Source organism: Myotis nattereri (assembly GCF_964212035.1).
Source record: "Myotis nattereri genome assembly, chromosome: 1".
Lineage (NCBI taxonomy): Eukaryota > Metazoa > Chordata > Mammalia > Chiroptera > Vespertilionidae > Myotis > Myotis nattereri.
This window is the reverse complement of record NC_138075.1, coordinates 163,565,770-163,578,771: the sequence shown is the minus strand read 5'-3', so window position 1 is coordinate 163,578,771 and position 13,002 is coordinate 163,565,770. Positions and strand designations below refer to the sequence as shown.

The 13,002-nt window shown below is 39.8% G+C and overlaps 1 protein-coding gene across 1 annotated transcript in view; it reads left to right on the top strand.

The window, feature by feature from the left end:
- METAP1 (methionyl aminopeptidase 1) overlaps positions 1 to 4,292 on the top strand; it is a 75,718-nt gene extending 71,426 nt beyond the window's left edge. The window contains exons 10-11 of the mRNA XM_081086680.1: positions 737 to 802; positions 2,628 to 4,292. Coding sequence (XP_080942806.1) covers positions 737 to 802; positions 2,628 to 2,791 — 230 coding nt within the window. The 3' untranslated portion in view covers positions 2,792 to 4,292. The remainder of the gene's footprint in view (positions 1 to 736; positions 803 to 2,627) is intronic.
- Positions 4,293 to 13,002: the final 8,710 nt, after the last annotated feature.

The window sequence follows — 13,002 nt, the reverse complement described above, 5'->3', positions numbered from 1 at the left end:
TTTAATTTGAAATTTAAACTGGCTCTCTGTTTTTGTCTGAGGGTCTAAAAAGGCCTATCCCTATTTTTAACTTTTGGCATCCTGGAGAGGGTTGGCAGGTCTGGACAGTTTGACTAATAGTTGTGTTTCTCATGATGGTCCTGAAAAATACTCTGATGTTAGTGAATTTGGATCAAAAGCTAAAACAGTATTTGGAGGGAGGAATGGAATTTCTGATTTCAAATAAAAATAGTCTCGTCAGCATTAAAAAAAAATAGGGTAGTGTGCAGAGGCTTTTTCCCCTTTGAAGGTAAGAAAAAGAAGACAACTGAAAATCATGCAGTGTTTCTATGGGCTGTGCCCCGACTCCCACCACTCACCCACACACGCTCCACACTGTTACACCTGGGTGAGTAAGCAATTTTGCTTGGTTCCATGATTGCATTTCTAATCCTGCTGTCACATAAATGGTGGCACTTCTCCTTTTGTAAAAGTGATAATCACATCTAAAAGTCAGCCTTTGGATGTCTGTACTTTCCTAGAGAAAACATAAGCAGTGACGTCATGGAGGAGAGCATCTGCTCCAGAGTAGGTGGTTATCAGTTGTTAATGATCTGCTGTAGGAAAGGAGAATCGGGAGAGGAGAAGGTAATGGAGGATGACTGATGGGAATACAGTTGTCTCCTCTTCCAGTGAGCTTTTCAGCAACACTGTTGGTTTTTTCTATGTTTTCAGTTTTTTTCTTCTTTAATTACAGAAAATAAAGCAGTTGGAGTGATGAAGGCGGGCCACGTATTTACCATTGAGCCAATGATTTGTGAAGGTGAGCAAAAAGGATGCTGTACATTCCTTAATTGAATTTTTGTTTACTCTTGGTTACTGATGTACAAATTAGTAGTCTGCTCTACTCACTTCTTGCTTCATTTCTGCTCCTGTCCCATCTCAGCTTGGTTCAGTAGCATGCAGAGAACTAGACATTGTGAGGGTGCCCGGCCGGAGTGGCTCGGTTGGTTGAGCTTTGTCCTGTGCACTGAAAGGCTGCTGGTTCCACTTCTAGTTGGGACACAAACAGAAGACAACTGATCTCTCTCTCTCTTCTCTCTCTCCCCCTTTCTCCTCCCTTCCCCCTCCTCTTTCCTATATCAGCATGTCCTTGGGTGAGGATTAAAAAGATAAATGTTTAAACATTGTAAGGGTTGTCAAGGAAGCGGGACTTTCTCTTGCTCTCAGTAGATGCTGAAGTACTTGAATCCTGGTCCCTTTTAATAAAGATCCTGTCACAGGATGCATTGTAATTTTTAATTGTTTATTGATTGATTTAAGGGAGGCGAGAAAGAGACAGACAGACAGACATCGGTTTGTTGTTCCATTTACTTTTTCATTCACTAGTTGCTTCTTGTATGTGCTCTGACAGGGGATCGAACCCCAACCTTGGTGTATCGAGACAACGCTCTAAACAACGGAATCACCTAGCCAGGGCCTACATTATCATATTTAGAAGCCTCCATCAAGCCTGTGTAGAAATTCTTGCTTGACATGGGGAAGGGGTGGGAAGGTGGACAGGAGGAGAAAAGAAGTAGAGCCACTCACTTTGAGACAGACACAGTTAAATGATTTAATTCTCCACAATTTATGAGGTAGGTGCTGTCCCCATTATACAGAAGAGCAAATTGATCCTCGAAGAGATTATGTAACTAGCATAAAGTCGTTTAGCTAGTTGCATGGCAGATTCTGTCGGATTCCAGTGTCCTGAGCTGTTCTGCCTCAAGGTCTGCACTCACGATGTCAGGTGGTGTCACACAACTATTGTGGAGAAAGCACAGCACAGACATACTTAGTGCTGGCAGTTGTTTGTCCTCACTGCTGTTATTCCTGTGGGAGGCACGTGGCAATGATGATAGACTCAGTTGGTAACTCGGTCTGCTTCGTGAAGCCTTCGCCTTTCCTTCCTGCCAGTTCTTTGTTGGGATGAGGGATGCAGGGTGAGGCAGTAGTAGTAGGCATGTGTCCTGGCCCTGTGTGAAAGGACATGCCTCTCTCTGATCGTCCCCGTCTGTTTTATAACTTAATCTTGGGAGAGACATCCGGCCACTCCTACCAGAGTCTCTTAGACCTGGTCTCTAAGCCCAGCCTGCACTCAGCTGGCGGAGGGGAGCGCTGGAGAGCCTGTGAGAGGCTGCAGCCTTGTTCTGTAAAATGGGAAATACAGCTTATATTGTGCCACTTCTCCAGGGCTGCTGTAAGAATGAAGAGAGACGATCTTTATTAACACCGGCTATAGTTTAGTCAGATGCCAGAGTTAGACCAGGAAAGAGCTACATTCATGCATTCATTTTTTCCCCTATAGCTTTATGGTGAGTGGTATTAATACATTTTCTAAAATGAAACCCACGTGCTTTTATTTTGGAAATACTATCTTGATTTGATATTTGGGAAGTATAAAACATGTCAAGTATAACACCTATGTAAATTTAAATATCAACAGCTTTAGCTAAAACTTAGTTGAAGTGTAAATAGGAATCTTAATACAGAATTTTCTAATTGGTTTTCTGTGCTATCTACAGATATAGGATACACAGGTACACTTACCTGGAACTTATTTAGAAAACTGGGTGATGGAAGTAAGAAATTGTTTCTGGTTGTTTTAGGTGGATGGCAGGATGAAACCTGGCCCGACGGATGGACCGCGGTGACGAGAGACGGGAAGCGGTCTGCTCAGTTTGAGCACACCCTGCTGGTCACGGACACTGGCTGTGAAATCCTAACCCGGCGACTGGATAGCGAGCGGCCTCACTTCATGTCCCAGTTTTAATTTCCCCGAGATGGCACATCTCAGTAACACTTCCTGGCTGTACTAGGCTTTTTATTGAGAGTACAGAATGGAAGAGAAAATTTTTTATTATTTGTTTTGTTTTGACTATAGATAAGGAAGGATTACAGCATCTGACACGTGTCCTCAAGAACTTGTCTTGGGTCTGGAAAAGCCAAGAAGAATAAAGGAAACACTTTCAACTCCTTTCAGTGTTCCCCTCTCTCCCTCCTCCCACCCCCAGTCTCTGCACCCCTGTTTTCTCATTTGCCCTTTGAGCACTTTTACCTAAACCTGCTTCTAGTTGCTTTTATCACTGCCACAACTGGGCACCGAGAGCCAGCTGCTTTCCAGAGAGATGAATGTAGAACATGAGAACCCTTGAAACTTTAGCAACATCCGTTGCTTCAGATTTTTTTTATTATCTAGGAAATATATATGTATACATTTTAAATTCCGTATATGTAATTACTGAACACTGTGTGCCCTGGGTATGTGTTGCTTCTGCTCTGACGGGTTATATGCTGTCATAAATGGACCCATAGTGTGCAGTAGTTAGTTTAATTCCCAGTTGGGAATTGCCCCTTCTCCCCCACTCCCATCCACCCAGTGCTAATTATTTACCTTTGTAGTTGTGTGTAAGGAACACTCAGTCAGACTGGCAGTGAATGGATGTGGCAAAATTCACTTTGGGAAAAGGTTAGGTTTTAAAAAAAATCTAGTTTATGGCAAAAATAGCCATGCTCCACATGGTGGTGGCTGTTGCAGAGCATGAGGGTTTTGTAATACATTGCTATTTCAGACCTCTGTTTGGTCAAAATGGGAGGGAAAGAGTTCCCTTTCTTCCACACTTTTTTATTTCTAGAGCACACCTTGGAGATATTCAGAGGAGGGTGGAGGTTGCACTTGGAAGTGGATGGGGAAGGCCAGTTCTGAAAGCTCTCCAGCAGTGAGCAGAGTCGGTCAGGTGAGAGGTTAGACCTGACATTTAGTAAGCCTGGTGGTGAGGAGAAAGGACCCCTTGCAGGACTGGCCTGTTTCCTTGCAGTAGGAATGCAGCTGTAAACATCCTTCACCTTTACATCTCTGGGAATCTCATTAGAAATGACCTCAGCTGCCCAATGTCTGTGTTCTTTTCAGTAGGTCAGTCCAAGTGGGATTGTACCCAGCGAAGGCACAGCAGGTCAAAGGCGTTGTCCTTAGAGTGTACTTGGTTACGGGGTTTCAGGTGACTTTCTTGTAAGATAATTCGATACCACTGACATGTTAATACTTGTAGGAGAATATCTTTCCCAGAGTGCCTCAGACGTTGTTGCTTTAAAAGAATTACGATAATGTTTTCATTTTATTATTTTAATGATTTAGTCAGGTGACTAAATCTGGTGTAGACTTTCGGGGGTATGTGTGCGAAGTTTTTTATCAAACTGTAATATTTGTGAATGGAATGCCTTGCAATATGAATGTTAATATAATGTGTAAAGGGAGATTAAAAAGTTTGAGTGATTATGCCGCCATGTAGTCATTAACTTTGCTGCATTTTGTTTGGGATTTCAGAGGGAAATGGGGCGGCTGATTTCATAATCTAAAATAAACTCACAACTAGTTGAATAAAAGTACTTCTTCAAGTTTAATGGCCATATAAAAATTCCAGTACTGTGTTTAGTTCAGCAGAGTCTACCCAGCAACATTTGAGATGCAAATGTGTTTTTGAGAGCTTTTAAGACAGAGAATGCTACATAGTTAGTGGAGCATTGTATGTACTGGTGGTGGGATTAAGTGTGTGCTGATTCGATGTCTATCATTACAAAATAAGCTCCAGGAAAAAAATCTTGGTAGGATCGTTCTTTTGTTAAAAGATAAGACACCATACTGGTGGTGATGCTTTTCTCAGTTTGGGAGATTTTACGATAATACGGGCTCTATTCTGATTGTACATATCTAATTATAGATGTTAATTAGTTTTAGATAAGAAAACATCTAGTTACATCATTCTGCCAACTTCTCAAAAAAAATGAGCCAATGTGTTAACTTTTTTTTGTAATAACGTTTTGTTTTGTTAATCCTCACCCAAGGATATTTTTCCATTGATTTTTAGGGAGAGTGGAAGAGAGAGGGAAAAAACGGAGAGAAACATTGATGTGAGAGAAACACATCGATTGGTTATCTCCTGCACACTCCCTGACCTGGGCCCTGGGCCGGGGAGGAGCCTGCAACTGAGGTACGTGCTCTTGACCAGAATTGAACCTGGGATCCTATGGCCTACAGGACAACACTCTGTCCACTGAGCCAAACCTGCTAGGGCTGTAATAACTTTTAAATAATCTTTTTTCCCCCCTACCAGTCCTACATGCCCCTTTGGAATTATAATTTAGAAGAAGGAAAACATATTAGCCTTTTAATTTCATTTTATGTCTTTTGCTGATAAAATGGATTAAGGTTCATTAGAACTCATTTACCAACACCTTTATACCACTTGCCATCCACATGTCTTAAGTAAATAGGAAGAAGAGGGTTAGAAATTTGTTTGCCATCTTAGCTTGATTCCTCAATTTGTTCTATAATCACTTCTGGTATTGCATTGGATTTGGTTAAAATTAAGAGCAGGATGCTCCACTTTGCTAAAGCCCAAGGCACCCCCATGGTATCAGTAAGCTATTTCTCTCTTTTTTCCCTTAGTTTCTTATTTCCAATTTTTTATTTTGAAAATTTAAAAAACCTTGAAAGTATATTTATAAAAACCATGAAATAATCACATTTCTTTTTCTTGTACTCAACAATTGTTATTTGGTCATAATTTGTCTATATAAGCACACTTTTCATTTGAAAGAAGTGGCATTGTACTTCAGCCATTACTAATACAGCATGTATCTTAAAACAAGGACATTTCCTACACAACCATAGTACATTTATCTTACCCAAGGAATTTAACATTGATACAGAATTGTCTACTGCAGTGATTTTCAACCTTTTTAATTTCATAGTACACAAACTAATTAAAATTTGGCACATCAAAAAAATTTTTTTGTTGATCTCACCAAAAAAAAGATATTATTTTGATTTATTCACACTAGATGGCTTTTGTGTTAGTTTTTTTTTTTTTTTTTATTTGACAACCTAAGGGAAAAGAAGTCAGTGCCCCTGACTAAATAGGTAGTGAATGTTTTAAAAATTTCTTGTGGCACACCAGTGTGTCATGGCACACCGGTTGGAAATCACTGGGCTAATGTATCATACATATTCAAGCTTGAGTCTCAATTTCTCCCAAAATGTTCTTCAAAGTTTTTTTTTTTTAATCCAGGATCCAGACCCATGGCATTCAGTTGTCATGTATCTGTGGTCTTCTTTACTCTAGAGCAGTGGTTCTCAACCTTCCTAATGCTACGACCCTTTAATACAGTTCCTCATGTTGTGGTGACCCCCAACCATAAAATTATTTTTGTTGCTACTTCATAACTGTAATTTTGCTACTGTTATGAATCGTAATGTAAATATCTGATATTCAGGATGTATTTTCATTGTTACAAATGGAACATAATTAAAGCATAGTGATTAATCACAAAAACAATATGTAATTATATATGTGTTTTCCAATGGTCTTAGGCGACCCCTGTGAAAGGGTTGTTCGACCCCCAAAGGCGTCGCGACCCACAGGTTGAGAACCGCTGCTCTAGAGCAATTCCCCTCCCCCCCCCCCGCCTTTTTTTTTAAATTGACACTTGAAAAAGCAGGCCAGTTAGCTTGTAGAATTCTGTATTTCTCTGTTTCTCATAAATAGGTTCAAGATAAACATTTTGGCAGAAGACACCATAATGGCATATGGTATGTCCCTTTCATTACGTCACATCTCATCAGGAGGCACATAATATTGTCATATTTAATGCCAATACAAGTTTGTCACTTGGATTCTGTCAGATCTTTTTATTTTAAAAATTTAAAACATCTTTTTTTTAAAAAAGCAAATAATTTGGGAGGAGATACTTGGAGACCATTTGGAGATCCTTTTCACTCAATGGTTTTAGTGTTCACTGCAGAATCCATTATTTTATTGAATTGATTGCTGCAAATTGGGACTTTCTAAACCTAGTATTTCATCTGCATTATTAGCTAGCACCCTTTTACAAAGATGTGTTTTTCCTCCCTCTTACCACTTTTTTTTTTTTTTTTTTTTTAGTATTTTTGGGTTCATAGATTCTTTTTAAACATTCTACTTAAATTACTGGAATTCCAAATTGGGTCAGCAGGAACACCTTTAAAGCTTATTCATGGGTTATTTTGACTTGGGCCTAAAAGGCATAATATCGTGCCTTTTGCTATAGCAAGATATTCTAGGTTTATCATACACTTTGCCTGCTCCACACTGGTATCTGGCTATTTCTTCAAGGAAAAACCCACTTTCTTTTCTTGGGAAATCAAGATCTGTGTGCTACTGGGGTGTCATCGTTTCTAGGCTTTTTTAGGGAATGGAGCCAGAAAATGCATTGCTTATATATCATGAATTTCTTCACATACTTTATTTCACATCTAACATCTGTCTCACCTTTCCCTGTTCCCTACCTGTATCTTCTCTGACGGTGAGAACTTTGGTTCTGAACATCAGTATTTACTATTTAGTTGATTCTACAAGATGTAAAATTATTTCAGAATGACTACGTGAAGATCACTACCAACAATAAAGTTATTTAGTGCAAAGTTTGTGATTCTTTTTATTCTTGGAACATGTCATTAAGGGCATGGAAGTATTGGTTTAAAAATTATTTGAATTAATTTTGATCCTACTGTGTGCTAAATTTCATAAACTGAGCTACTGTTTAACAGTGAATGCAGTGAATACAGTGGGAGTAGTGAGGATAATTTAGTGGTCTGGGAGTTAGAAATATTGGAACCGTTTGAGATAGTATGATAAGATTCTGTCTGCATTTGATGGTGTTTGACTTCTCTCAGGCTCCCTAGCCTATGAGAGGAGCAAATTATACCACTTGCGGATATGTGGCTCATTTTCCAATATAGTAGGGGGGAAAATCATCTGGACAGTAATGTTTTAGGAACAAATTGTTTCACAGCGTAGGCTGCATTATGCTAATATTCTAAAAGGTAATGTGTTTAGCTTCATTTTAAAAATGAACATCTAAGGAAAGGTCAGCTTAGTAGCACGTGCTCCACACATGGCAATCCTCTGGCTTCAGTGTCTGAACTCTGAGGTGCAAGCAGTCTTTGGTGGCAGCCTCCCCCTTACCTCTTCTTTTTGGTGTGAAGGATGACAATAAAAAACTGGTTTGCATTTGGTTATTTTGCAAAAGAGCAAGACTAAGATGGCATTGACTACCTGTCATCTGCCGCCTTTCATGTTGGAGACTGGGTGAGCAACAACTGTCTAGATGGCAGTTCTGTGATTACATTAAATGTATATTTTACTAAAATGTGCCAAAAAGTCAAATATGTGGAGCATTCAGGAAGGGCTTCCTGGAAAGACTTTCACATCAATATGTGTTTTTTTAAATGTATTTTTTATTGTTGATAGTATTAATATGTTTGTTATAGTTCAAAGTATTTTAATATTTTCCTATGAACATCGATTTTTATGATTGTAAAGCTTTTAGTGGAGTAATAGCTCCCATCTCCTGGGTGATTAGCCCTTTTACTATTATTACCCCCACCTTCTCATCCCACTCACAACAACAAACACATGCCAATACTTCTCAAAACATGTAGGCACATTTGCCTTATGATGTCATGAGGAGGGCACAAGACCAACAGTCAGGACACCAGGGCTGTGATTTCCCGGATTCTTTCACTGGTTGCATGGCTAGGAGGACAAGTGCCATACTTGATCTTTGTGTAGGATGACACCACTACTTAGCAACTGTTTTATTCTATATACTAGAGGCCTATTGCATGAAATTTGTGCAAGAGCAGGCCTTCCTTCCCCTGGCTGTAGGCACCAGTTTCCCCCTGGCACCTGGTACCTGGGCTTCCCTCGCTTCGTCCTGAAGGATGTCCGGTCTAATTAGCATATTACACTTTTATTATTATACTGTGACTATAAAGCAAATCTGCTTTAGTTTAGTAGCTGCATCAGAGTTAAACAGAAGATTCAGGCTAGAATTTTTAGAACTTGATCAGTAAATCTGAGCCCTAGCTGGCTTTGAGGAAACAAAGTAGCCAATGATAAAAACATTTAGTATGAAAATGTAGATTCGAGAAGAGATCAACATATTTTAATCCAAATTTCCACTGTTTTACCTTAACATAGCTTGATTATTTTTGGTGTTTTAGTCCCTGTCTAAAGGAGGTAGCTCTATGGTGAATTAATGCTCCTTCCGTGGAAGGAGCATGCGCATGTTTACCTCATCTCAAGGGATTCTGTCAGTGTCCTGTTTGATAAAGGCAGTGCTTGACAGCCCACCCCATCTGCTTTGTTCTTGTGAAGAAAATGAAACTGGTATAGTGGAGGACTTGGAATATCTCTGTTCACTTTATGGTTGTTTCTCTAAAGATATGATTTCCTTGGTATAGTTCTATGCATTTATGATCTAAATAGCTTTGAATATACTTAATAAAATGTTTTCCAAATGTGTTTGCAGTGTACTTTTTCCTAAAGGTATTTGCTGGCAGAGAATCTCTGATCTTGCGTGTTGATTGAAACAAAATTGTCTGAGTCCAAAGTTGGTCTTTTTCCTGGGTCAGCAAAATGTTTCCAGGCCCAAAGTTACTTTCGGACTTTGATCATCAGCCTGCTTGTAGGTTGGTAGCGAAGCAGAAGATGTTCTGAAGCGTTCTGTGCATGCAAAATGTCTCCCCCCACCCTCCCCAAATCAAAACATTTTGAGAATTACGTATCATTTGCATCCAAAATGGATAAATAGGAGTAGCATTATGTGTATGCTTTGGGGACATTTTTGGTGTGAGTTTTACACACCTTAACCTGCTCCATGTGACAGAATTTTGGACATAATGCAGTTTTTTCCTCATCTCCATTCAAAAAAACCAACCACCCATCATTCTACACATTCTATTGTATATGTTGTTCTCTGTGCATTTAATAAATAACTTGTCCAGCCTGGCCGGCGTGGCCCAATGGTTGAGGGTCAACCAATGAACTAGGAGGTCACTGTTCGATTCCTGGTTAGGGCACATGCCCGGGTTCTGGGCTCAATCTCCAGTGGGGGGTGTGCAGGAGGCAGCTGTTCAATGATTCTCATCATTGATGTTTCTATATCTTCTCCCTTTCTGAAATCAATAAAAATAAATTTTAAAAAAAGAACTTGTTCCAAGTTAGGCATGCCTGTATATGGACAATTTTCAGCGAACATCATTAAATGAGTTAAGTAGAAAGCAGGAGAGACCAACATGCTGAAAATGGAAATGAAGATTTAAAATCTTAGGTATGTGAAAAATTTTCAATAAAAAATAAAAATGAAGCTGCTTAAGGTTCTTTTTTTTTTTTTTTTTTTTAAAATATATTCTATTGATTCCCCACAGAGAGAAAGTGAGAGAGACAGAGAGCCAGAAACATCAATGAGAGAGAAACACCGATCAGCTGCCTCCCGCACATCTCCCACTGGGGATATGCCTGCAACCCAGGCACACGCCCTTGACCGGAACCGAACCCAGGACCCCCCAGTCCGCAGGCTGAGGCTCCATCCACCGAGCCAAACCAGCTTCGGCACTGCTTAAGGTTCTTAATATTGTAATATTTTAGATCCTTAAAAATACATTTTACTAGTTTTCATAAAATATACAGTGGAAGTTATAGCCATATATGTTAAAATTATATACCTTTTGTCCAAGATACGTTAAAAAAATTTCCAACATTTCTAAGGTGGCAGAATCCTAATTTTGGACGACCAGGATAGAATTGCTGATATGCACATAGTGAATGGTTTTTAGTCCTGTGCTGAATCTATATTTTCCTCCAAAAACTTTGGTTCAGCAATATACATGACATTCTAGATGCCACCCAAGAGGATGTATTAAAAGGAATCTTAATAAGGAATACTTTATCCATATAGTCCCATGATCCAAGAATCCTTATAGTAGAAAACGGGAAATAAAAGTTTTTTAAAAGAATTATTAGCTCTCCATTAGTACCCTACATGCCCATTTTGTTATTGCAGCTGCCCAAGGCAATAACATGCTTTGTTCCTGGAAGGTTGGGCTAAACCAGACCCGATTAAACACAGTTTCTACTGCAGGGGTAGAAGCTAGTTTTAATTTCCCCTTCATGTTCACCCAGGATAATAAATAGTTCAGGTCACCTGGGCCCCTACGGTCTCTCTAGCCCTCCAGCTAAGTGAGAGGTAGGTTACACTGCCTAGCCCTTCAAATGCACAAAGATTTAAAAGGAGAACCCAGACCATACTTCCACTTTTCCACTAAATTTGCTCGATCAGAACAACCTTTTGGGAGCAATTAAGCAACATCAATCAAAAGTATTAAAAAAGAAGCACATGGTTTTCAATCTAATCAAAGGATATATCTATGCATGACATATCTGATGTGCCGATACTGAAACAGTCTAAAATACTCTATCATGTAGCACAGTATAGCGTTAATAGTATTCCTTTGTGTAATTTTTTTTAAATTAATCTTTATTGTTCAGATTATTACAGATGTTCCTCTCCCCCCCCCCCATAGTTCCCCTCCACCTGCCCCCCCCCTCCATGCCCTTACCACCTGCCACTGTCCTCATCTATAGGTGTAAGATTTTTGTCCAATCTCTTCCTGCACCCCCCACACTTCCTTCCCCCCAAGAATTGTCAGTCTACTCCCTTTCTATGTCCCTGCTTCTATTATATTCACCAGTTTATTCTGATTTAATTTTTAGGTTCACTTGTTGATATTTATTTGTTGTCACTTTGTTCATAATTTTTATCTTTACCTTTTCTTTTTCTTCCTCTTCTTAAAGAATATCCTTCAGCATTTCATATAATCCTGGTTTGGTGGTGATGAACTCCTTTAGCTTTTTCTTGTCTGTGAAGCTCTTTATCTGACCTTCAATTCTACATGATAGCTTTGCTGGGTAGGGTAATCTTGGTTGTAGGTTCTTGGCATTCATCACTTTGAATATTTCTTGCCACTCCCTTCTGGCCTGCAAAGTTTCTGTTGAGAAATCAGTTGACAGTCGTATGGGTACTCCCTTGTAGGTAACTGACTGTTTTTCTCTTGCTGCTTTTAAGATTCTCTCATTGTCTTTTGCCCTTGACATTTTAATTATGGTGTGTCTTGGTGTGGTCCTCTTTGGATTTCTCTTATTTGGGGTTCTCTTCGCTTCCTGGACTTGTAAGTCTATTTCTTTCATCAGGTAGGGGAAGTTTTCTGTCATGATTTCTTCTAATATGCTTTCAGTATCTTGCTCTCTCTCTTCTTCTGGCACCCCAATAATTCAGATGTTGGTACATTTGAAGTTGTCCCAGAGGCTCCGTACACTATCTTCATATTTTTGGATTCTTTTTTTGTTTTGCTTTTCTGGATGGGTGTTTTTTGCTTCTTCGTATTTCAAATCTTTGGCTTGATTCTTGGGATCCTCTAGTGTGCTGTTGGATCTCTGTATATTATTTTAATTTCAGTCAGTGTGTTTAATGTCTGACTGGTTCTTTTCCATTTCTTTGGCATTCTCATTAAGATCCTCGAAGGTATCACTAAGTTCCTCGGAGGTTCGTAGAAGATTCTTGAGTAACCTTATAACTGTGGTTTTGAACTCTATGTCCTCCATTAGTTTGCTTTCCTCCATTTCTTTTATTATTGACATGTTTGTCTCCACAGTTTTGGGTGACTGCGAGGACCGACTGTGTCTACAGTGGAAGAACTGCTGTGCTGGAGACACCATTATGGGGTAGGACTTGCTTCAGTGGGGCTTTGGTGCTCACTGAGTCTGCTTCTTGAGTGTGTCCCTTATGGATGTGAGGAGTTGAAATCTAGTATCTCACCAGGAGTACCCTGGTTCCTGGATCTCCAAGTCAACCACTGTGAGTTCATCCAGCAGGAGCTACAGCAATATCAGCAGATTTCTCCTCTTTGTTTGGAGTTTGGAAGTTTTGGAGCTCTCTGACCCAGCTGCAGTTTGTTAGGCTGCAAAAGCGCAGGTGATTGCTTTGCGCCGCTGCGCACCACTTGGGTGGGGATGTAAATTGAGTGGGGCGGGGGTCTCAGAGAATCACCAGGGCGGAGCAAAAAGCAATGGCTGTCATCAGCCGTCTCCTCAGACTCCATGTCTC